General features: G+C 40.4%; 1 protein-coding gene across 2 annotated transcripts in view; it reads left to right on the forward strand.

The window, feature by feature from the left end:
• Positions 1–24,803, forward strand: part of LOC111267364 (uncharacterized) — a 49,838-nt gene that overhangs the window by 21,052 nt on the left and 3,983 nt on the right. The window contains exon 5 of one of the 2 annotated variants that reach the window (XR_015313769.1): positions 6,525–7,854. Coding sequence is in view for 1 of the 2 variants with exons in the window: in XM_086971291.1 (XP_086827417.1) it covers positions 20,173–20,232 (60 nt within the window). In the remaining variant the exon portion in view is untranslated. Of the gene's footprint in view, positions 1–6,524; positions 7,855–20,172; positions 20,233–24,803 lie in introns of those variants that run through there. The other variant, XM_086971291.1, reaches the window with a different exon arrangement.

Genomic DNA, 24,803 nt, shown 5'->3' on the forward strand with positions numbered 1-24,803 from the left:
TTCAACGTTTTCCTTCAGATAACTTAAAACTGTTTAGTGGTGGGTGATCAGCTCCCTGTCGGTGTAATGGCTACTCATACGTAAACTGTCGCGACAACTTTACGAGCTTTTGGTGAATTTTTTTGTCGGCTACTATGAGGAGCAGGTTTCACGCGGAACTTTGTTTCAAAACAGAGTCGAGAGAATCGTCGTTAGGCCGTTTTCCCCAATAACCCACCTTGAACATAACCCGTGCTCATTTTTACGAACTTATCAGGATAAATGCATTTATTGTATTAAAGATGTAAGCATTTTTTTGCAGAAGTGTACTTCATCTTCGAACCTCTTTACCTTGAGTCTGACTAAAGACGTTCCAATAATGTATCAATTTTAGTACCGCTAAGTATCGCCCTTCACGGCCCGATGCCATTCATATGACCTGAATTATTCGACCTTATAACCATCTAGCTAGAAAAAGCGTCAATACTTATTGTCTCTCTCTTTATTCTCTATTTAGAATGATTATAATAATTTTATCTGCTTAATTACATTCATTATCGCTCTGAAACGTTTACTTAATCTGAATTTACACAAGAGCTGAACCGATATTGCTTCTAATCTCTGCCTACTTCTTACTGTAAAGCCAAACAATGCAGTTGAATTCCCGTGGTAACACATAATCGGAAGCAATTTCTATGTTTGTGGCTTTGTCCATAAAAGGTCGAATGTCATGATTTTGGGTTTTGCTTTAATTTACCTTTCACCAGGTTCACTAAAGTAACTTTGTTCTTTGAGCTGCGTTAGGGGACATTTTTTTTTTTTTTACTGTTTTGCTAAAATTCCGTCTCAGTGTAGCATTCGAGTCCATCTCATTCCTCTGACCATACTGGTTATTCTAGGACGGATCCGTCTGAATGTATCCGCTTGTCCAAACTACGGCAAAAAACATAAGCCAGACCGCAATGAAGGCAATTTTACTACCCCTAAGTCTCTCTTATAATTTTTTTTTTTGAAAATTTGTTTATTCTTTACAAGGGTAAGCGATCGTTAGTCTTGAACGTTCAGAGAAATCGATTGGCAAGCACTGAGATACGCAAGCTCTATTGAAGGTTATAATTGTACCTGGAATTACGATAAGCACTAGTGTTTTATTTCTAATTACTATTAGCTTTCTTCTATGCTAGTGAATATACTCAACTGACAAAGCAATAATCAAGTGCACTGCTTCGTTCTGAAGGTTGCATGTGCTTGGCCAAAAAAAGATATTCCTAAAGCTTTCCATAACCGATGCTCCGTCTGTCCTCTCCGATAAAGGACGTCTTCATTAAGCCAAAGTTGTAGTCCTATTGTAATGGAGGTACATGAGGAAGGCATCCTTTGTAAGCGCCTATTAGACGCCCGTATCAGGCCTGTTCCTATTTCTCCTTATTACAAGAAAAAAAGAATTGTCTGAAAAACTGGTTAGGTATAATGGGGAGAAAACAAAGCGGAAGGTTAATGGAAGTAAATGTAAACAGTTGACGCTCACAGGGGACAGATGGCAGGTAAAAATAGTGCTCGTAGCAACAGTAGTGGCGAAGGCGGAAGTGAGGGCGAAAGCAGCAGCAGTACAGCAAATCGAATAATACTAGAGCAGCTAATGTGGCCAGCAGGGTTCTCGTTGCCGTGGGGCAAAAAGATGTAACTGATCACGCTAGTTAGAAGACTTCGAGTCCTTGGGAGATCAGTTTTGATAGGACAGGAAGAAAAGAAATTGCTGAAGGCACCAACAAACTAATGGATTTTTTTAAAGATAACTGAGGTTGAAAATAGCAACCGGCGTAAGACACTAACAAACCGCGTTCCGAATGTGCTAAAAATAGCTGATAGCGTTTTTCAACGATAGTTACCCTTGACAGCGAATGGCGTTTACTTGAGTGAGACTTCCCTGTGTTTCTACGATCGCAGCAGATTATTTGCCTCGATGCCTTTCTCCTTTTGTATCAAGTATCCTACTTTTTAAACGCTGATCAACCAGGGTCAATTAACCCACGCGACCGATGTAGCTTACTCTAGAAAACGGGTCCTAATATGTGGGCAACGGAGTAAGCAAAGGCCGGAATTATATAACACGGTATCCCGCATATCTTTAATCAATCTGCTTTGCGTGGCGTTAGTAACCTTCGTGTTATGTAAACGTAGTATCAAAAAGTATATATACTGTTGGCACTCGAATACATGAATTAATAATACCAGACAATGCATGGCATGTGAAATGCCAGTGGCAAGAAAGCTGAGAAGGAATTAAAGCAAGGTCAAGACGACAGAAGACATGGCTATGATCAGTATCTATTTTTAAAAGCAGGTTTCCTTAGGACATTTTACTATCAGGTTCGTTCAGGATGAACACGTATCCGTTTCGCAGCTGTTCCTAGCATAGTTGTTCACCTACCTTTGAAATTGTGTGTCCGCCTCCCTGGTAGAAGATAACACCTTGGGCATTGTTTTAAAACAGGACAACTTCCAAAGGCGGGATCTCATACAGGTTCCTTCTTTTTTTTATAAATGTACGAGTCGAGTTTGCGTTGTATGTAATAATGAAGGTATGTGTGCGGTGAAAGTCTCGCATCTTAAAACAGATACCTCCGGATCATACGGAAACGCGTTAATAAAACCTTGTAGCTTAAATAACTAAGTATCATTCAGCTCTGGGCTCTGAAATTGAGTCATTTCCATTTTATGCGGTAACACCTGTTATACGATAGGTATGGCAATAAAAAAATTTTCGAAATTATCCTTTAAGTTCTTTCCGTGTCTAGACGCATGAGTCAGAGCAAGGTTTATACTTTCTCTAAATATAATCTTAGTATTGTCATTCCTATGTTTATTTTATGTCGCCTCGGAACTCCTTTATGACGGCCATGTGAACGAACGACACAGATTCTCTTGTTTCTAAAGTTCTAAAATGTGTAAACTCGCAAGATTGTTAGATTTTCTTCTAAATGTCGATCTAGATGAATTAGATTCCCATAGTGTTACCTTTGTAGGCTGACGGCCCGAGCACACAACGTTGGCCATATGTACGGGAAAAGCACGGCAGTCCTTAAGCGGTCTTGCTGGTATTCAACAAGGCAGGGTATTATGGTAAGTATGTGTGGTTGCTTCTAGTCTGCCATCATGCGCTTTAAAAAACGAACTAATCGGGTCTTATCTGGCTTGTCTAGAATAATTAATCGATTAACTTCAGTCAACGTCGACCTATCCGCCTTCTGACACCAGCACGCTCAAAAAGATTACAGGTGCTCAATTGCGAAGTATCGCCTGTACAGCCTGATACATTCTATGGGAGCATCAATCCGATAGTCGTGAAGTCAAACGACCAACCAATTCCCCCAGGCGTATCCAATCGAATTAGGAGTGCCAGAGTCATAAGGGGCTAACTCGAGATCGGCAATGCTTTTCGCTGGCCCAAAGATATGACGATAAGCTTATGTATATTTACGTGAACTCTAATGCAATATAACACTAGGTCGGTCGCTTGTTTATTCCCGCCATATTGAGGTACCCTATAAAAGTATCGGAGACACTTTCCACGTGCATATAAATTGATCGACAGTTGGGATATGCACATACTTTACGAGCCGTTTATGCTACGTAGTCGATCAATATACATCAGGCTAGATCAAGGTTTTCCAACAACCTGGAGCGATATCACCGTTTCAAATGGTGAAATGACGGATTAAACACATGTATAACACCGAAATGAAAATTACCACTGTAGAATAAAATTAACAACTTTTGTGGACCAAGCACTCATGCTGGGCTCCATAGCTACAACTCAAACAATCCCTGCATTGAATCTAGGGCAAGTTTAACGGTTATAATATATGCCCTCAACATCTGTCACGCATTCCGTTTCTTTTGTGCCACACAGCATATATTCTACAGTTTTGTGCAAGGATGGCTGCCGTCACTCATCTATATCTAGCGTGCAGAAAAAAAAAATAGGTCGACCTCTATTGTCTGTGTGTATATATGTCAAGGGAGGGGTAGGTACATTTGGACTTTTTACACGACCTACGTGTTGCGACGATGGGCGTGGCAGTACGTAGATCGTGTCTTAAGTCGAATACTCGTGCTTAGTAGTTTGTTTTCTAACTAACGGCATTAGGCTTGGTCTGACAGAGTTTCCTCATATCTCTCTCTGTGTATATGTATATACGTATCATATATTGGTAAGCCATTGCCTTCATCCGTGCAGTACCCAGATGGGGTGCGTAGTCGTCCGCTAGCATTTTTGTATCTACTGCTTTTACTACCACTGCTAGTGTACTCATCCTGGGTCGTGCTGCTGCCAGGGATGACGCTGCTGGTATACTTTTCGGTGCTAGATACATACGTGCAACGCATCACATCGCATCGATCATACCACGTGCATCAAATTGGCTCTTTTACTTCTGCGAACTCTCATGAGCACTTCATATCTTTGACGTAAAGCTGGGTAGCGACTAAAGAAGTGAGCTATAGACGTCTGAAGGCGCTAACGACGTTCCGACTGTTATGGTAACCTTTGCACACGCAATGGCAAGAATAGTTGTATAAATTCACCGTTGCGTCAACAGCGCTTGGTATCCCCGTCAGTCAGAACAGCAAAACCCCTGTATCATTCGCGTCTAGCTTATACGATGTAGCGACGTGGCTGAACTGGCTCTGAACAGTACTCACGCCCTGCGCAGTCTTTTTTCCTCCCTTTCTCTTGTTCTTTGTCCCTACTTCAGCCCACGCATTGCGATAGTCCAGCGTCGACCGGCATGAGTGGGCGGTGACATTGTAATCAGCGGTACATCACTCTGCTGTAGTAGCAGACCAGACTAGTTTCATTACGTGACTCGACAGACTACCTCTTCTTTTTCCACCGTCATCTGTCCTTACCTCTGGAGCGTCAAGCGGGCGGCAGGTGAGCAGAAAAAAGTCGCTTAGTTATGATTCTTTCTTTTTAAGGCGTGCCTACAACGCTGCAGTAGCAAGTGAATCTTTAAAATGCAGTTTGCGCTTAACGAAACAGGCCGCCATTTATTTCATCTGATGTTGGGGTAAACATTCAATCCACCTGCGAGGCAGCAGCCCTTAGCAAATATGTTTCAGCCGGAGAGCAAAATCATACAAAATGACGAGAGTCATTTAGCGCTGCATCGAATAGACGAACGACCATTTCCCTTTTAGGATGGAGGCAGCGAAATTTGCTGATTGAGACCCAGACGCTTTTTTCCTTACCTTTTCTTAGATGTTTCTTTGATTTCCCTTTCTGGGACGGGCAAAGGCGTTTTTACTGCAAAAGAACTGGTGAAGAGGGCCAAGCCGCTTCCCTTGTCATGTTCTTATTCGTTGCGACTATCGTACGGACCTGTCGACATTTCGACTCATTGGCCTCCTACATACGCTACATCCGTAGTACTCATAGGCGCACCAAGAGACCACAGGCATAATATGCGGGTTTGCAATTGTATGGTGACAACTTTTTGGGAAAAACAAATTTAGCAGGTGGTGGAAGCAAATTGCAAACAGAGTGCGACGAAGATATTCTCAGCCAGAAAGAAACAACTAATGTACATGTATGGAGATTGCTCATGGACACCTCTTTGGTGTAGGGTAATATAACAGTTCGTGGCTATTATTCTACAATTTAAAGTTTACGGTGTGTATAGGTATATGGGTATGGTCGTATCCATTCTAGAAATATTAGATGGAAACGTGAAAAGATGTTGTGACCGTCGACAGATGGAAACCTGCGTCGCTTTTCCGCTTCGAGGATGACGCTCTTTGGTTTGTCCATTCGAATGTATGCGTGTTTATGTTAGCTAACTGCAATATTACGGTTTTTAATACCTGGATACCTTCTATTTACCTTCTAGACGATATAAGCTATAAATGTACATAATGTCGAGAGATTTAGTGATTCGTATGTATGAAACATGACGAAGATTGATCGTACTGTTTTATAAATTCAATGCAGCATTTTCGTATTCGAGGCGTAGATGTAGCCTTTGAAATCTGAGTTTGTTTACCTCGTTATGGTAACTTGGGTTTTTAAGAAACAGTTGCCTTAAGGCATGAAAGTTAAAAATCGATCTATTTTTAAATATAAATTTCATTTTAGAATTACAGCGGTGGAGGTAGCTCGCCAAATACACCTCGTGTACTATGAAGTTTGCTATGAAGTTGGAAACACCGCGAGCTATTGAGTCGAAAAATTTTGAACACAAACATGAGTTTTGGAAAACCCCTTACAAAGGCAGATAACGAAAAATTGAGGCCTATCCTGTAAGTCAACCCATTTGTTTCCACAAGTTGACGGGCGTTAGTACTCAGGTTTGGTGTTTGTCCAAATAGCATGCCGGTTTAGCTCGGTCAAATTGATAACGTAAAAAAACGGGCAAGTAGATACTGCCATAATTTAAACAAGGATCAAAGACAGAAACGCTTGCTTCTCTTTACTCTTATGTTGCCCGTTCCGTGGCACCGAATTACGACCTGTCGCTAAAGTGAATCCTTTATGATAATTACAGGCAGTCACGTCAGTTGATGGATGCAGCTAAACAAGGCAGGACGTCACCTGAAAGCAAATATACACTTGCAGCTGCTTAGCGTGTCTCTTAAATGATCTAATGTAGGTGTTATCTGCTACAACTTCATGAGTCCTATATCACCGATTATGGCTGAAGTGTATTGTCAACAGTTGGAAGGAATCACATTAAGCAGGCAGGACTAATGAACAGAGGAAACCGCTTCTATTGCACAACAGTGCTCGACCTTATACTAAAACTGTCAATAAAAATAAAAAAATAGTCAATTATCACGCTCGTCGGACATTGCCTTCACAGGTTATGATCTTTTTCAAAGCCTTGACAATTTCATAGAAAAGTCCCAGCATGAAACTTTATAGGCCCTCATACCTTAGACTCTACTGTAGCGGAGTAAACAAGTTACCATCCAAATACCAGAAAATGCTACAAAAGGTTTGAACTTAGTAAGTCAGATTTCATACTCAACTGCTCTCGCGGGTTCACACTTAAACCGGTAAAAAGTTTTGGTTTCTCCTAATCAAAAATTTTGCTTTGGCCCAATTTGAAACCTATCTTTGCGCACTTGTGATTGACGTTACTGCAAACCTAGTGTATTTTAATTTCAATCCCCATCATGCCGAAGTTTCGACAGCCAAGCTTTAATATAGCAATCAGAAACCTAAAAAAATACGTTATGAGGAACTTGTAATGCCAAATTTCAATGCGTTGACACAGCTAAGGCCTTCGCCACTGCGATAGCTGGATGCCCAGTGCTCACTTTCCGCTATAAATTGTAATTTATAACTTCGTAGATGATATAAGCGATACGACGCCATAGGTTACACGCTAAAGCTACAATGAAAGTCTACGTCGGTAATAGGCGCGATGACAATGTGAGTGCAAAGATCACATAGTGAAAATAAACGGCCACTGAAGGTCGGCAAACAATTTTATTCCGTGAATAATAAACAAAAATTTTTTTGTCATGTTAAAAGTGTTGAATGTGACGAATGAAGAGGCACGAATCTTTGGGAGAATTTGACATTCCGCCTTATGAAAAGAATCATTTCAGAATCGAACGAAATTAAGAGGTCATCATCCCTATATTGTTGTCTCAAAAGGATGATACTGCAACATCAGTGCTGAAACTAAAAGGGATAAAAAAGGTAGTTCTGTAACTTCAACCTGCCGATCTGGCTTACACATTTGAATGAACAAAATCTGTCGTGCATCCTGTAGGGAATAGAGATACAGAAAAACATCAAGAGTATAAAACGAACATCATTTCTGTTATTTTAAAACGGAGAATCGAAATAAAAAAAATCAGCTTTTTTACATTTCGTTCTAAGAAAAAATATCGACGTCGAGAAAAATCATCGCGATCGAGTGAGACGCAATTATATGGCAATGTCTACGAGGCCATGTTTTGCATCTGAACAGTTACGCTTTTTTCCTTAGTTTAGAAAATTGAATTCCAGAAGAAGTCATGGCATTATTGAGCGTAGGAAAACATACGGCGGTACAATACGCTCGCTATTTTATGCCGTTGAGACAGCCAACAGAGTTGTAAGGGAATACAACGCTTTATAGCCTTGCCGTTGTGTAGTACGATTATGCCTTAAAATTTTACAATATTGAAATTTCGTATAGCGAGAATACCATATACCGGTTTTGATAGTTTCCCAATCGGCACATTAAGCAGTGGGACGTGTCCACATGTGTGGCAGTGCCCCTAATGACTTCAGTTAAGGATCTACCCTTTTTAGTAGCCAATTTAGTAACACCACTTTACCCCTTTATCTACAACAAAGGACCGTTTAGCATTGATGAGAATATATAACAGTTCGTAACATCTAAAGAAAATGACATATTAGATGCAACAATATATTACGAAGGAACGAACATTGTCCCATCAGCGTCCAGAAAAATGCCTTTGCAAAGGCACAAAGGAAAAACAAGGCCATGGATTAAGTCCTACATATTATTTTTGGGTAGTCGATAATTAGTTTATAGCAATCAGCTACCTCAAAGAAGAATTCGTCTGCCGGCTGCATTAATCTGCATTAGATTAGCGCTGCTTTTGAGTCTGACCTTCTATGACCGATACAGATCGCTTGATGTGTAATTAAATATTGTAGTACTTAACTTTGTAGGACTTTTGAGTGAAGTACATCCGAGCATTTTGTAAACAAGGCATAGTAATTAAAGTTCTTTTTTAAGGCCACCGTTTAATGTATCACTTGGACGCCTTAATGGACATACTTCACCGTATGTTCGTTGAAAAGCATTATTATTATTATTAGAACTGCCGCTCTAGATCAGTGAAACATCTTGACAGAGTTGTATTATCTGTTTAGGAGTTTTTGCACCCAACGTTTATTAATCGAGGTATCATTGAATATGAATTGAAGCTTTATCATAATACGTTTGGGATACAAGTTCTTCTTATATCAATCAATATCTTCACGGCACGATCTACTTTGATTGAGAGCTGTCTTTATACTTGATACCAACAATGCTTATAATGTGTTTATAACGTTAGGCCAGTTATATGGCAAGGAAAATTGATTAGTTCTGAGCGATCCCCTCTCATTGCATCTTAATGCTTCGGATGCCGGTTAGGGAGGTGGGTGCACCTTTTTCTATGGCTCACACCAATTGATACATGATGCGATCCTGCAGATGAGCTAAACAATAGATCTACGCTTTTCACACCACTTCCCTTATACGAATACGATCGTTAGACGTACTTACGGTTACCTGATCAGGCACATTCTAAATGATTCGGCAGTAGTGGGCTATTGGTGAAGGCAAACGGCACAAACATTCAGGTCTCAGACGTTTTTGCTGGAAGTTGGCTCTAAAGAAGTTACAGACAGCTTGTGTTGACTGGAGCGTCACCGGACCCGCTATCAAGTATGCGAATTCAGTTAATTTTAACACGACTGGTCCTCTTTTGCCCTCAAAACTGTATCTACCACATGAGATGTTTAAAGTATATGAAGTCTCCGTCGAGTTCCGTGCGCTTGGAAACATCAGCAAAGGCGCTCGTTTTTGTCCTCGCCTTCTGTTTCCTAGTGTTAACGGGCAATTTATATATCTGTATCGCGAATGAAGTTATGGCGATTGTTGTTCAGCACCAGTAGAGACACGAACTATGTACGTGCTTTCCAAAAGTATGGAAAAGCATGAAAATATTAATAACGGATTTTGTCAACCCGTATGTTAATGTTTAATAGACTACATTCGTCCGCATGTGTCCTGCAGAACTGGAACAGGACCCCTCACGACTGAATCACACCCACTATCTCTAGCCGCCGTCAACAAAACTCGCTCACTAATAACGGTATGAAGCTCCAAACAAGGTATCGACGTTTCACTTCCAAAGCCCGACCTATGCTTAGGTATTTGTCCTTCACGGGATCTGAAATCGTACCGAACAAAACGACCATATAGCGATCTCTAACTGATGCTAGTTTCGAAACCAGGAATAAATACTTGTGAAGTTTAATTGTTGCGTAATTCTATGTAGAGAGCTAATGCTGCTACAGATGTTATGAAGGGCAGACAAACAATCTTTAGAACAATGAAACAATTATTTACTATAGAGATATAGGCAAAATATTTGTTTCTGATTGAAACGAACACCAAATATTACAGAATGAACTGATTTACAATGAACTGAAACTTGTTATCAATTACTTCATAGAAACCTTCGGGTAGATCTGTAGACTTAGCAGGGAATACTTCCAAAGTCGTAATCCTATTGTCCTTTGTTATTATAATTGAATCTCTTGTATTTAGCTTACTGTTTGGTCCATTATCGGCCACTGAACAATGTGTAACACTTGGTTTGAGCTGGTTAGGTCTAAGGTAATGTGTCTGCTAAACTTGAAAACACTCGCGCAAACTAGTGGCCTAGTAGCGCAAGTGCCATATGTAAAAAACGAAAAATATTAGTAACGAAATGTACGCATAGCCACGTAATCTCGTAAAATATATTTTTTCACACACGTTTAAACGGAACATTATTAAACTTCCTACCGAACGCTTGAACAGCAATATAACCGTCAAAGAGAACTTAAGAGGTTGCAATCTGAAGCAATTAAGTGACCGCTAACAAGTAGTCCTCTTCGGATGGACGACAGCGGGTAATCAAGATCGTATGACTGAATATGCCGAAGTGTCTCGAAGTAGGACAGATACCCAGGCACGCTGGCGCCATTCATAGGCGACATTGCAAGCGGCCGGTTTAGGGCTTCATTCTCTTTGACTTTTCTCGATTTCACTTTCATCTTCTGTAGTCTCTAGGATAGGGAGGTGGAATAGACGGCGGGCCAGGATTAAGTGGAATTAGCAATAAGTGATACAATTTCTAATGATCTCGCGGCAATCAGAGATGCTTAAACACAATAAAATTATTAAATTCAGGTTGAATCACGTGACCCACTTACAACTGCCACCGATCAGCCGCTTCCACCCTGTATGAGACAGCCGCGATGGCCATGGGACGCTAAATAGGATAAGGCCATTGCTTACAATTGGTCGGCATTCGGCAAGCGGTTACGTATGCAATTCGGCGTTAAGCAATAATCCTAACAGAAGCTTTGCAGGCAATCAGTACTAGGATGACATTGCGGATTGTAGTGCCTTTTGTATTTCAAGTTTGGAAATTACATCTTTGTTGGAAACAATCGATTGTATAAAATGTGGACTTAAAACTCAAATGGGTCAATATTTGTCGGTACCCGAATTCGTTAGATAATCATCGGTTATCAACGTACAATACATACTGCAGGTTCGTAGAGTAAAGAAACAATCCTGGGCCCATGCTAACGTAGTTGCTATGACAGTGTTCTTATCTCTTATCACTTTTACTAATTTGGTTAACATTTATCCAATGTTACCTTATAGAATCAACGTTTTCGTTAAATTCCAAGGTCCTGTTACTGCCCTTCTAACTATTCATATATACGTTACTATAGCAACGAACTAATGGAAGACTCTTCTTTTAGCCCTGCATAGTTTTATTTTTAAACCAACCATTCAGTAGCATTCATTACTGACAACAACAACAACGACAACAACAACAACAACAAAGCAGGCGGCAGTACGGGGTTGCCACGTTTCGCGTAAAGAACGTTTGGGTTAGGCGGTTCCCTTTGACCACTTCAAGCCCGGCCATGAAAAGATTCAGTATCGCCGCGACAATTTGAAACTGCCAGCTCTTTTCAATCGAGGCCTGAACGACGGTTGCTTTAAAAGCCAGTAGCGCGGGCTACCGTTAATATAATCTGCGAACTAATTTAACAGTCAGCATTATAGATAATCGATCCATTTCATTGCATCCCAGCCAGTAAAACATTAGCTTGCTCTACGTCTCCTTCATTTAAATTTCTCGAAGGGAAAAGCGTTAAATTTTTGCGAGTAAAGTTTTACAGAACATCATCTACCAAACGTTTAAAATATGCGGTTTGAGTCTGAATTAATAGAGATAAGCGTCGTTCGTTATTGATTTTTTCTTTGAACGAAAGCGTGCTTCTACAAGGACACCTAACATATAAGATCTTGGTTCAATGATGCCGGACTGAATATCATTGAGGATTACTAATTAGGGCGCATCACGAATGGTAAATAACCGGATGCGACTAATTATCGCACCAAAACAAACTCAAGACATTAACGTGTAGCCCTATAAAGCGACTTATTGAAGGCCCTCAAGACAAAGCCTAAAAAAACCTTCACCAACATCGCTAAGATGAATTCCGCTTATGCTGACGGTCTTATTAAGTGGAGCTGTCGTTGACCGACAAATTATGGTATATGACAGTTTCTTCTATTCGTCGACTGTGGTCGTTTAGGTCACTTAGCTGATTAACATATGGGAATACGTTCATCAAATAATGATCTCTCCACTGCAGTGCCGCACCGCTGTACAAACGCCGAGTATTCCAACCTCACCCTAATTGGATCCAATTATCACTTATGGTGAAAACAGATCTGGCTTTTAAGAATTTTTCATTTTTGAAAATATGTTTTGCTTGACAGCCGACACCCTATTCCTCTAGAAGAACCATTTACCTTTTTGTATGATTCCAAACTAAAGTCATAGGCATAGCCAACAGCATCAGAGCTTATATAATTGTCCGGCAACATTAGGCATAACTTCGAATTTAAACTATATAACGACTGCTGTCACTCAGAGCAGACTACGGCTTTAACGTATGTAGATATATTCTCTTTTGTCAGCCACAACGCTTCATAACAGCGAATAGTACATTTTCTATCGAGTGCCTAATTCTACTAAGTGGGCCGAGCGAAAATTGTACGTTTTGCTTGCAAGTATAATTGCTTTATTATGGCGAGTCTTGTATAATTAAACAAGCAGAGTATCAAGGTCCGACTATGGTCAGGCGCTCTTCTGAAAAGGTCACGTACGACCCATAAATTGAAGCCGCTCTAGCTGGTGCTTCGATTTTCCCTAGACCTGTAATTTTGAAACTTGTATTACTAAAAAAGGTTCCGGCATCACTGTGTCATGTCTTTCACACGTCTATCAGCCGAAAAAGAAGGGCCAACAAATCTACGCTAAATTATCTAGAAATATACTTATGTTGCTGTTTACCAATTTGGCTATATCTGAAAATATGAAAGAAAGTTACAGTACAACGCTAGACAGATCATTAGATGTACAACAAATATATATATATATATATATATATATATTGTATAGATCTAAACCCAACGATAACTGGATCTAGAAGAAAACTAGTCTGTTGTATATGGGCTAAGAATTAATAAAAAACGTTTGCACTTTTAGTCGAGTAGACGAGTAATTGGCTTCAACTGGGTTGACTTTCTGTTTTAGAATGGAAACCATTAGTTTCCTTTCTTTCCGAAACCATCCTTTCCTAACCACTTATTTTTTTGCACCCTTCAATTTAATACGCATAGGAGACCGTTACTTGTCGGAACACGAATTTTTCAGTCGGATACCATATCTACATTGTACGCAGTTTATAAAGAGTGCCATAAATATGGACATCCCGTGAAAGGTAGGTCTATCGTCGGCAACCCAGATGTCCAGTTTAGAAGACTACTGACAGAGCAAATCATCGAGGCACGAAAATCCACCTGGGGAAGTGCCGTACAAAGACCATAAAGGCACGCAGTCAGTGAGCGATTGGTGAGACGGAAGGTACGAGGGCCCATCCAATTCCGATTCTAACGGTGCAATAGTTGACCTACCCTCCATTCTTAAGGAACAAAGCCTGTCATTTTGCTAGAAGAAGATGTAAGGTCTTCTTTCCAAAACAAAAGAACAAGTCCATCTGGAACATTGATTTTGCATGAAATTAGTTAAGATTTCTCCTAAGTACGTTTTCTCAAATGGTCTGTAACATCAACACGCTATTAGACCTGAAAGAAACAATCCTATATTATTTAGCAGTTTATGGAGCACAGTTATCATCGAAACTTTTGCTGGTTAATTTATGGTGTATGCAAATGTAAATCCAGAAATACTTAGCATAGAAGATGCTTTAGAGCATATATCGAGAGAGATAAAGGTTGCGTCACTATTTATATCTGTTGTTTTAAAAATGTAATTACTATTATATAGATGACTCCATATTTCGAATTTCCATACTTCGAACCTGGTTCCTAGCGAACAGAGTTAGCGTTATGACTTTAATTTGTCGACCAGAATAATGAGTAAAGCTAAATGGATCCGAGAAATCTATACTGAGTACAAAACAGACCGCAAAGTTAAATGTATGTCCCAAAAAAGTTCCTATGGTAACAATGGCACAAAAAAGCGGAACAAGACAAATGTAAGGCCTTTGGCAAGATAAGGCCACGAGGCAGAGGAATAATTAAAACGACTACTACGAGAAAAAGCACCTAACTGATTACAACCGCGCAGTTGTAGAACCGGAAACCGCTAAGGTGATTCACTAGATTTAGGGACAGTAAATATATTGTCACCTGCAACGATCTGAGCCAACGGCGTTTTAGGAATTACATAATGTAGAGTGGCTCTGACAAAACAGTCAGCATCCATCTGGCGTAAAGCCTCGAACATGTTATGGTAATATGCGCAAGTATAAAGTGAATAAGGACTTTGTCTCTCTGATATATGTTCCTGGCCTGGGAGTGTTTCGGAAATCAACAACAATGCACGAGAAGACCTCGGCTTTGAAGAAAGCTTCAATGTACTACTGTAAATAAATTTTGTTTCGAGGTTCTTCATCGAGCTATTATGTTATTTAAAAATTATTGCACGTGGAAAAGTAGAAAAAAAATTGAGCTTTACCGTACCCCACAATTTACCTTTAACGTTCAAAGTTTATATGGGTAGAGCCTACGTTGTAACAAACTTCCTGTAACACACGCCGGCTCGCGTGTAGTTATAATTCGAACGTTCGTTTTATTAGGACCGCAAGCAGGAGCATCGATGTAATGGTAACTTTACACATGTCCTTATCACTAATATTTGTTTAAGCCACACATTTACAATACGTTCGCTTTGAAACCCTGACGTAAGCTAGACCCTGCGGCGGCGTTTCATTCGTGAGTCATTTATTGTTTAGCTCTATAACTTGCAAAGTGCACTCACTCACAGTCTTCCGTAAAATTACATTTTTAACGCGCGTTTGTTCCTGTCGACTGTAACAACCGAAGAGGTTTGTCGCTGTTCGTAAGTGAAGGTAAACACAAATTGGAGACAAACCGGTCTCTATTCGACATAGTACTCAATGTAATGATTCAATTTTCGTGTGAACCATGCTGTGCGTTAGTTACTACTTTAAATTTTTTTTTGACCTTTATTTTTGGCAGACAGGACAGGGATAACTTAAAAAAATGCGTATATTTTTTTGTGTTGGAATTTTACAGTATCGTTTTGGAGCCTCGCGAGAATCGTTTGTCGCTAAAACTATAGTACTCGACGCTTTCGAGTATTTTATTTTAAAATCTTTTGTTCAACGTTAGTCGCAAACAGCCGCCTGCATATTGTGTCCAGACATGTGACTCTTTTATGAATAAGTTTCTTCGAGGAACTGTGAAGAAAATTAATAAATACCCTCTTGATATCTTCCTGGTGGGCAACATCAAAACAACGTCATAGGTCAAGACAAAAGGGTGAAGAGGACCCATGGTGGGTTTACGGAGTAATATTGAAGAACTTTTTATAACAGTATATATGTCGTTGATAACGATATTATGTTATTGAATTCATTATTATATTTAACTTAGATTAAATAAAGGTTAACTTGCTCGCATATAAAAGACGACAGAAAGGAACAACCCACCTGGATCGGACTTCACCTTTTAATGCGTACAGCTGCTATTAATTATTTCAGAGTTACTGTACCACATACGGTTGACGAAGTTTGGAGACAACGTTAACTTAAAAGAGCGGTATTTTCACTGCTGTTTTATTACAGTCAATTGAGAGATCTTGTCGCTTCGCGACGCTTTTTAGGTCACTATAGCTTAACAGTGGCTTGACGTGAGAAGTTCGTTTATGGCTTGGATCAAATATGCGGTCTCGCGGATTGCTAATTCTCTAATTCAAAATCATTGCCTCATTAGCCTAGTAGGCCATTGTAGACACATTGTTGGTACAATAACAACTGGATAGGCCTTCTTTTTATTTGAGGCTTCCTTTGCACGCTATAACTGTACTTGTATGTCTGCGCTTGTGATGCATTGGATATAAAAACGATAATTGGTGAGCGAAACACACATTCATGTATATCAAATTAAATACCATTACAGGGTCACTGGTTATAAAGCATCTTATTATTTCATTTTTTATTAAACTGTAGTACACTGTTTGTGCAGAAATTCAGTGATATGAGCACATTAAAACGAATGATTTTATGATATTCGCAAAAAGGAGCGAAAATTGTGTTGCGCCTCATACTGCGACCTCCTTATGGCCACAACCTGTTGAAGTATATATAAGGTTGTCACTCACATGAAATCGTCCGCTGTTAGCACGTTTTCATCACTAATATGCTTACCTTCTGCCTATAGGAATAAATCCCTTTTTGTTGTCGGTGCATCAGGTTTGCTTGGCGTTCCGCTGCCACTCGTTCGCAGCCTTCGACGGAACAGAATAACCGTTGGGTCCAGACGAGAAGGTCATATCCACTATTTGCTGCGATGACACCCCTCGCCTAAAGGTTTCATTGCTTGAGAGACGTGACAAACAATTAACTGTACTATTAATTTTCTTATGAGAAATAAGTCGATATTAGTCAAATTACCGTTGTATGTTGTACCCACGATCATTATTTAAACGTCATATAACGCAGTTAGTAGTATCCTTATCATCGGAAATATTATCAGCATCAGATGATAAAGTGACTAGTTATCGATCACGCGCAACTTACACTGGAGCTAGCGGGGGGCCACTTTGGACCTTGTATGTTACGCTACGCTTCAACTTCGAAAGACATCTGCTGATATGTCTCAAGGACCAGCCATCAGTTAGCGGCAATAGGTCCATGAAAATTGTTTCGCTGTAACTCGACGCGCAGAAGCCGTCCTACGCAGGAGCAGGTACCTTTCGGCTGCTGCGTCACGCCCAGGAATTTTCCGTGCCAGTTTTCGTGTGCGAGTAACAACGTGACGCATTGTCATGTACTGATTGTAATAGAATCGGAGAACAACAGCAGAAAGGGCTGCCTGAGCAGGCTCAGAAACACGGCAACGCAATAATATCAATAATACCGTTAAATGCTGTTCTTCGTCGTCGCTATTATTGCCACTGCAGCAAAGGAACAAGAGTGGCCGCAGGTGTGAGTTATGCATGCCATAGAAATAATGCGGCTACTTTTGACTCCGGAGCGCCCTGTTTTACTAGTGGGGTCAGTGAAACACATCGCGATAGCGATAGGGGCAACTTCGTTGTGGTGATTCCGTATGAGATAAAGCTGAAGCTGAGGTCGAACAGAGAAAGTGGAACAGGGATTTCACCTTAACGTCGTAACTCACCTCGCAAGGGGGCAACGATCTTGTAGCAAGGCGATGTCCTTTAGCAGCACTTCTCCCTGAAACGCCTTTTTTCTAGGACTCTCTTTTTTAGCTAAGCGAAGAGGACGTGTAGGGCGAAAAACATTTACGTTTGTTTGAAACAAGATTTGTCTCGTACATTGAGTACGGGCCGCACAGCTTGTAAGGCCATAGACCCAGCTAACGAAACACTGAAACGGATATGTTGCCCACTGTGCAGGCATATAGCTAAGGGCCCTGGAAGAATGTGATACTGCTAAAAAAAAAAACAGAATCGGACTATTGACCATTGCGGGGATAGGCAATCGATCATTGATGTTATGTTAGCGGGTATGGATTTCACCATTGTATGCGTTGATGCACGCTGAAGGCGGCAGGTGTGGAAGATAGCTACAAAGCATCTGGGCACGACACCATCGACTTGAACACAGCTTCTATAGCGCCTGAATAGACATCGAGACAAATAGTCGAAGCAAGTAGTTCGATGAGAATCGATATCTTTAATTGAAATAAAACAGCGTCTTATACGATATACTCTGCTTAACTCGGTCGAAGTAACGGAGAAGGACCAAAACGAACCTGTTAGCTCCCATATGTCCTTCTTGCAGAGATGCTAACGGGGGCGTATACTACGTACAGGTCTCGTGTAATCTCAGAAAACTTCCGTTAGGGCTCGAACAGACATGTTAATGCTGTGGAACAACTTCGACATCATTTCGAGTAAAATGCATCGACATTAGTTGCTCTTAGTACATCCGGTGGGGGGTTACTGCTGTTGCTGCTTGACTAGGTTATATATTATGCCTCACTCAAATGTGATAAATGGACACGAACACTCCAGCTGATTGTTGAGGAATGGAAAACAGATGGCCGGAAGATGCTCGTATCGCAGTAAAACAAAGCGACTGATGATCAGAGGCCGTCGACTGAGAGACGGATTTGGATCAGATTCTCTCTCTGCTGACGCCAAAAAGCGACAGATCGGCTCTCGTTATGAAAGAAAGAGAGACAAAAATTGCCCGGTTGTCGCTGACTCGCATAGGGATAGTTCCCCTTGAAGTGCCAGGACAGGGAAATGTTAACCGTGAAAATTGCTGTTTCTAAAACAGAAAAAGATACCGCAAGCAAAAAGAAGGCGATGGTCGTATCGAAACCCCGATATTGCGAAAAGAAAGTAGGTGAGCTTTCCGAGAGCTATGATCTGTTCTGTATGTCGATGAATATGTGCATCTTAAGGGCTAAGCAAAGAAAAGAGAAAAATAACGTTTGGTGCTGTAGAAGTGGGTATAGTACCGTCCTTGTTGTTGTTGTTTTAATTCGTTCCAAAAAATGGGACTTCATTTGCTATTTACGACGCGTTGTTTTGTCGTCTGCACGATTAGTGTTTGAGAGGTCCGTACACGTGCGACCGTCTCACAGAATTATGCTAAATGCTTCAAAGGTACGACTATCGGAAGGATAACTTTCATTAGTGCCTGATCAATGCTGAATAACCCTTTACTAAGAATCGACTTTGATCTTGCTGGTACTGTGCTCTTTATAAGGTATGGGCAGCGTATTTGTGCTTCTCTATGTCATAGTGGAATACTTGAGTGCTTGAGGCACAGGTCGACGTATATGTAGGCTACATTTCATAGAATCTTAACTATTTTGTTTATCATTATGAATCGGCTTGCGTACTAGTAAGTGAAGTTTAGAATTAGACTATTTTCATATGCTGAAAATCATAATGAACCAACTCAAATGTGAACTCAAATGTAAAGGTCAAGGTTGAAAAGTTCGTAGGCACGTTTTAATGAAGTCAGGACGAATTTCTTACACGCAAGTAAGGGGCTCCTTCGTTTAATTCCGTTGACGATGGAATAATAGACCGGTAAACAGCGATAAACTGGTGGACATTGGTTAGAGCCTATGCATCTTTGGATTTTCTGCTACTAGAAGAGGCTATGGTAACCAAAGAAACGTGCCATTAACAACTGTTGCTTCACTTCACAGGAGTATTTCGAGCCACTCAGTAGACATCAATATAAAAGTAATGTTCAATTATCTGACCTTTGCCCTCTTCAACTATCCGACGATCTGGGCAAGTGAACTAAACACAAGAAACAGAGATATCGACAAAATATCATATGCACAAACCCTTAAAATGCTATATACGCAAGCAACAGGCAACCCAGCGTAATATATTGCGTTGCAATTGCCTCTGTTTGCTCATAGTTGATCTTCGTTCTTACACAGATAGATCGTATGCACTCACTATTGTACCATACGAAGTGACATCTTCACTACGATAAACGATTTCTAGTAGACGCGATGCATAGCAAAATGTCAGCAAAGGTTTGATTGAAATTCAACTTTACAATAACTATTTAACTAGTGAGTGCAAGTTTTTCCACGTTCAGAGCTATAATTGCTGGAACTTTTACACCTCAAATTTTTAAAACCGTAGATCAACGATGACAACTCATTACGTGAAGCCTATGGAGATTAGGTTTATAGAAAGCAAAATCTACTTCAATCGAGTTCGATCACCTATATTATTTCGGTATAGAAAGTAGCAATTAGAATCGCTCACTATTGCTATAGTTGTCGGTGTATCCACATGTAAATGAAACGTTTTCGTTTTCAGGGCTTCATATTCTGACTGGTCAATTGTACAGAGAACTGAAACCAACCACATTGGCTCTAGGTGAGTAGACCTAAATAAAGGCTCAGAGTGTATATTTTTTCGTAATGTATACGTTAATACGCGAGGTTTTGCATGTGAAACATATGCTTTATCGTGTAATTGAACCTTACCTAGCTAGCGTTAGTAATTACAGTGTTAAGATCCAACTTGAGTTTCATCAGGAACCGAAGTTAAGTCTTAACGTCTCAACATAGAGTTTCGAGTACGAATTTTCAGGTGTGCTATATGCCGGAGTGAAAAAGGGTCGTGGGCAGATCTTAAACTATGGTGACTCGGTTTACGTTTCTACCTCCGCTTTGAGCCTTGCTATCGCGGACTATCGCGACAAAACGTGGCGCATCAAGTGGTGCAAAATGGTTCTTTAAATTTTACTCAGATTTGTAGTATATCCTCGAGGGTCCCCTAAGCGATACTTAGTAACTCTAGATAGAGTAAAAGCACAATAGTTTCATTGACGTCATAAGATAGTATCTTTTCGATAATAAGCTCAATTTAGAATTGTTTAAAAATTAGCTTAAGAGCTAATGAATTGATATTAGCTAATTTTATATGTTATGATTAAGATATATTGATTTGTGTTCGTTCGAACCGAAACGTTTCATTTCATCCCAGCGCCCATTTGTGACTCTGGCGGATACCCATATAAACTGTTTACAATTTAATTCTATTCACTCTGGCATCTTTCCGAATAAGCATCGTCCATCTTAGTTTTACATCGTTGTTAAACACATAGACATCTGTTACAGTGTTGACTAAAACAAAGCATTGTGAGGACAATATTTAATCGAGTGAACTTAAAAAGGCGCGTGTGTTAGTAAATCGCACGATATATTCCGTACTGAAATATCCCTAGATGAAAAAGGACGTCCCTCAATATCTTTGATAGTAAAAATAACAACGACGCTTAAAAGTTTCCTTTATTCCGTTCGATGTTAGACTTGTAAGAGCACTACATGTATGCTAATAAACCCCTCAATTCCAGACTGCTTTTGACATACTCGTTTTACATGTAAGATGTTTGATTTAAAAAGCTGTCGAAATTTTCTAAGCCTTTCGAGAATCAGGTCTTCAGTGTGCTTGCTCCGGCTTAAGGCACGATTGCAGCGACGAGCCTGGGGGTGGACCTAACTGAAGCTTCGACAGTTTCCGATTACAGTTCGACTGATGCCTATCCAATATCAAATAACTTACTCTACTTAGATGAGCTCGGAATGAGACCAAAGGAAAGCCTCTACCCACCAATCTGTTCAGCGTGGACAGACTCCGAAAAAAGTCCTTTGTTTTTCTACACACGCACCTTTAAAAGGGATATCGAAATTCGATATAAAATGGCCTTATTTTCCATATCCGTTCTATATCTTTTTCTCGTTGTTCCGCAGTGGGAGACCTACGCCATTCTTTATGCGTATTGTTGCTAGTAAACCACAACCAATAAGCGGATTCAAACAACGGGTAATTGGTCCAGTTTCTTGCAGCAATTCTGCTCCTGCATTCGTTTCGGTTTGTAAAGATGTCTGGCGATCAAACAAGCGTCTAATTTTGTCCGAACGTGATGAAACGCTTACCTCTTCTTTTGCCATTTTTGTTCTCGTTATTTTGCGTATTTCGTACAAACTTAATGTCTATGTAAATCACCCTTTAAGTGGAACGAGATTTTATGAGGCTAATGACATTGGGGGTATGTTCTTGCTCGACGCCTTCTGGTTAGTGTTTGGAATGGTGCGAACATGTGGTAGTACCTTTCAGATGGAAACGTTTGTAGAAGCCGGAGCTATGTAACCTGTATTCATACAAAACTCATTTGGTAAGAAAAAAAAAAAACGTATCGTATAGTTGATTCTCAGAGGATGAAATGAAGTTCCTTCATTTTCATTAAGTGCCATTTAATATGGTCCTAGTCACTAGGACAGCAAGCCACCATCCAGCATTTCGGCAAAGCAGAAGTCATTTTGGCTTAAGTACAAAGCGTCCGTATGATGTATTTAGAAACTACGTAAATTTTTACGAAGAACGGGACCAGAATAGAGAATGTCGAAGATGCTGGCCGAGGGAACCTTTTAGCCGTTAGACGCTTTTACAGCATACAGCGTTCCTCAGACGGGGCCCGTCTATACGTAAACATATTTGTAACCTTGAACTGTTCTTCTCTTGAGCACTCATACACATCTGTGTGGTCTCTAAAGTCAATTTGCTTAGGAAGATCTATAGTCGAAACATACCTGATTGAGTCTTCCGGTATGATTTAAGGTGATACCTTAATATGTTGGCTTTATATATATATATGAGCGCCAATTGTCATATAGGGTGGTTGAGAAAGGACTGACGCTACCCAGATGGCAGTAGATTCACATATCTCAAGTACTATGAGTTGCATCGGATTGACGTTAGTGCTAGAGATATAGTCGGTGTGCTGAAGTTGTTGAAAAGTTCTTGGAATCTTAAATCGTAAAAATGTCTTTTTTTTGTTATAGTTTTACTACGATAGTGACCAAAAGCTGCTCAAGCTCGTAAAAAATGTTTGTCAAATGAGAAAAAGTAACCCGATGTTGGTTCCATCGCTTTCCTTCACGACGTCGCCAAGGAACTAGAGATTCATCACTGAAAAGCAGTAAATCTTTTGAAAAAAAAAACTGGCTAAGGTAGGAGCCATACGAATTGACGGCAAAAAGTTTATCCAACGCATTTTCATCTGCAAAACTCTGCAGAACTGCAACGAAATTGGGCCATCTAAAAACGGTTGAACCCGGGTAATGAAAAACAGAATCACATTAGACAATAATGTGCGGACAATCGTCATGGTGAAAGCGAAGAAAAGCTCGACAGTTTGTGGCGAGGCTCGGATGGACATCAAAGAAGTGAATACGATGTATCTGGTAGGATCGTGCATTATGGGTCGCTGCCGTCTAGCAAAACGGTCGATTCGAATTTCTGCGATCAGTAACTGACAACACTAAGTAGGCCATTGAAAAAAAAAATTGATTGGGACTAGTGAATTGAAAAGGCGCACTCTCACACCATAATAAAACCGGATTACATACATCCTTGGCTACAAAAATAAAGACTGGCAGAACTTGAATAAGAAAATTTAATGCATCCGCTTTATAGCCCGGATTTCGCCCCATAAGCCTGCCACCTGTTTGGATTTATACAGAATTTGCTCATTTGGTCCCAACAGAGGTATCTGAAAATCATTTTTACACTTTTTTTTCATTACGGAAGTTGTCACTGAAACTACAGAAGTTCCACAATAATGGTATAAAAATATTACTTTAGTTTTGGCTTAAGAAGCCAATCTTCTGTGGCTGCCCACTATATATTTAATATGATATATTTTTAAAAATATGTATTTCGTAATGGACTTCATTGTTAACAAGCACAATGGCTAAAGCCACTTTGAGAAAGATATTCGATGAACTGCAATGCTCAACATGTCTCAGTAATCTACTGATCACCATGTTTCTTTTGTTAGCTATCCCTAAAGACCCAAGCGTGTCATCATTATGGCGAGGAACATTGAAGCAAAGTGTCTCTTATAAGCTGTTCTCTGGCTTGCTGGCTAAGAGACTGCTCAGCTATTTAAAAAGCGTAAATATTATCTCAGTGGGACATTAAGGGATCCGGAGAGAACGTTCCACAGGAACAGCGTGTAGAATCCCAATGGCCACGCCGCGTAATTCGCTATACCCACTGTTTGTCGACTTTAAGGCAGCCTTATTCGACGGTTAAGGACAAGGATAGCCTTCTAACTACGACCATAGAGGAACACAGAGTAAGCATCGACGGTTCAGTGGCCGAACTTATGCCTTTCGCACAGACAACTAGCCTGGCTTAGAGAAATTAGGTCCACTTTTATTGCCCATCTTGCTAAAGAGTCTTCCTGATCAACTAAGAAGGTCGAAGAAATCGACTGAAGTCAGTTTGTATGCAAACGATTTAACTGTATACGGGTCGAACATGTTTCAAACGCAACAAGCTCTAGCTTGGCTTCCCGACGTAGTTATGTATTTGGAACTGATCGTAAATTTGATTTAGAGGTTAAGAATAGGAGACGGAAGAGCGGCCACTGACAGCTTAGCAGGTTGCGTTTCGTTCATGTAAGCCGCTTTCCGTACTTGGAATTGTTCTTTTCCGCCTTCGCTGCGCATGTTGCTGAAATGTGCAGGAAGGCCGAATTAGCAATTATAACGCCTCATCGCTTGCCCTCATCGTGTTCCACCTCACAGCAACGTACGGAACATCCATCATTTAGCAAGATCTTGCAGAGGAAAGTCGTGAACAAGTAAATCATGTCGAAGCGTCCCCAAAAAGAAGCTGGGACCACATATAGTGACTCGAAATCTCATCGCGTATCTCCTAACTGACATGTTGCTGCTGTCAGAAAACCTACATCATCGCCTTAAGCTCCCAACAAGCCAGACGAGTCTTCAAAACGAACCTTAGAAACTGGGAGAAAAAATTCACAAATATTGGTGGGAATTTCTTCGGTGTCTTCGGTGCGACTGGGAAATACGAGAGGAAAAGATACACCGAGTGAGCAGCCATGTCAATATTCGCTTTGCCATACATGAGTT

This window comes from Varroa jacobsoni, unplaced genomic scaffold (genome assembly GCF_002532875.2).
Source record: "Varroa jacobsoni isolate VJ856 unplaced genomic scaffold, vjacob_1.0 scaffold_1176, whole genome shotgun sequence".
Classification (NCBI taxonomy): Eukaryota; Metazoa; Arthropoda; class Arachnida; order Mesostigmata; family Varroidae; genus Varroa; species Varroa jacobsoni.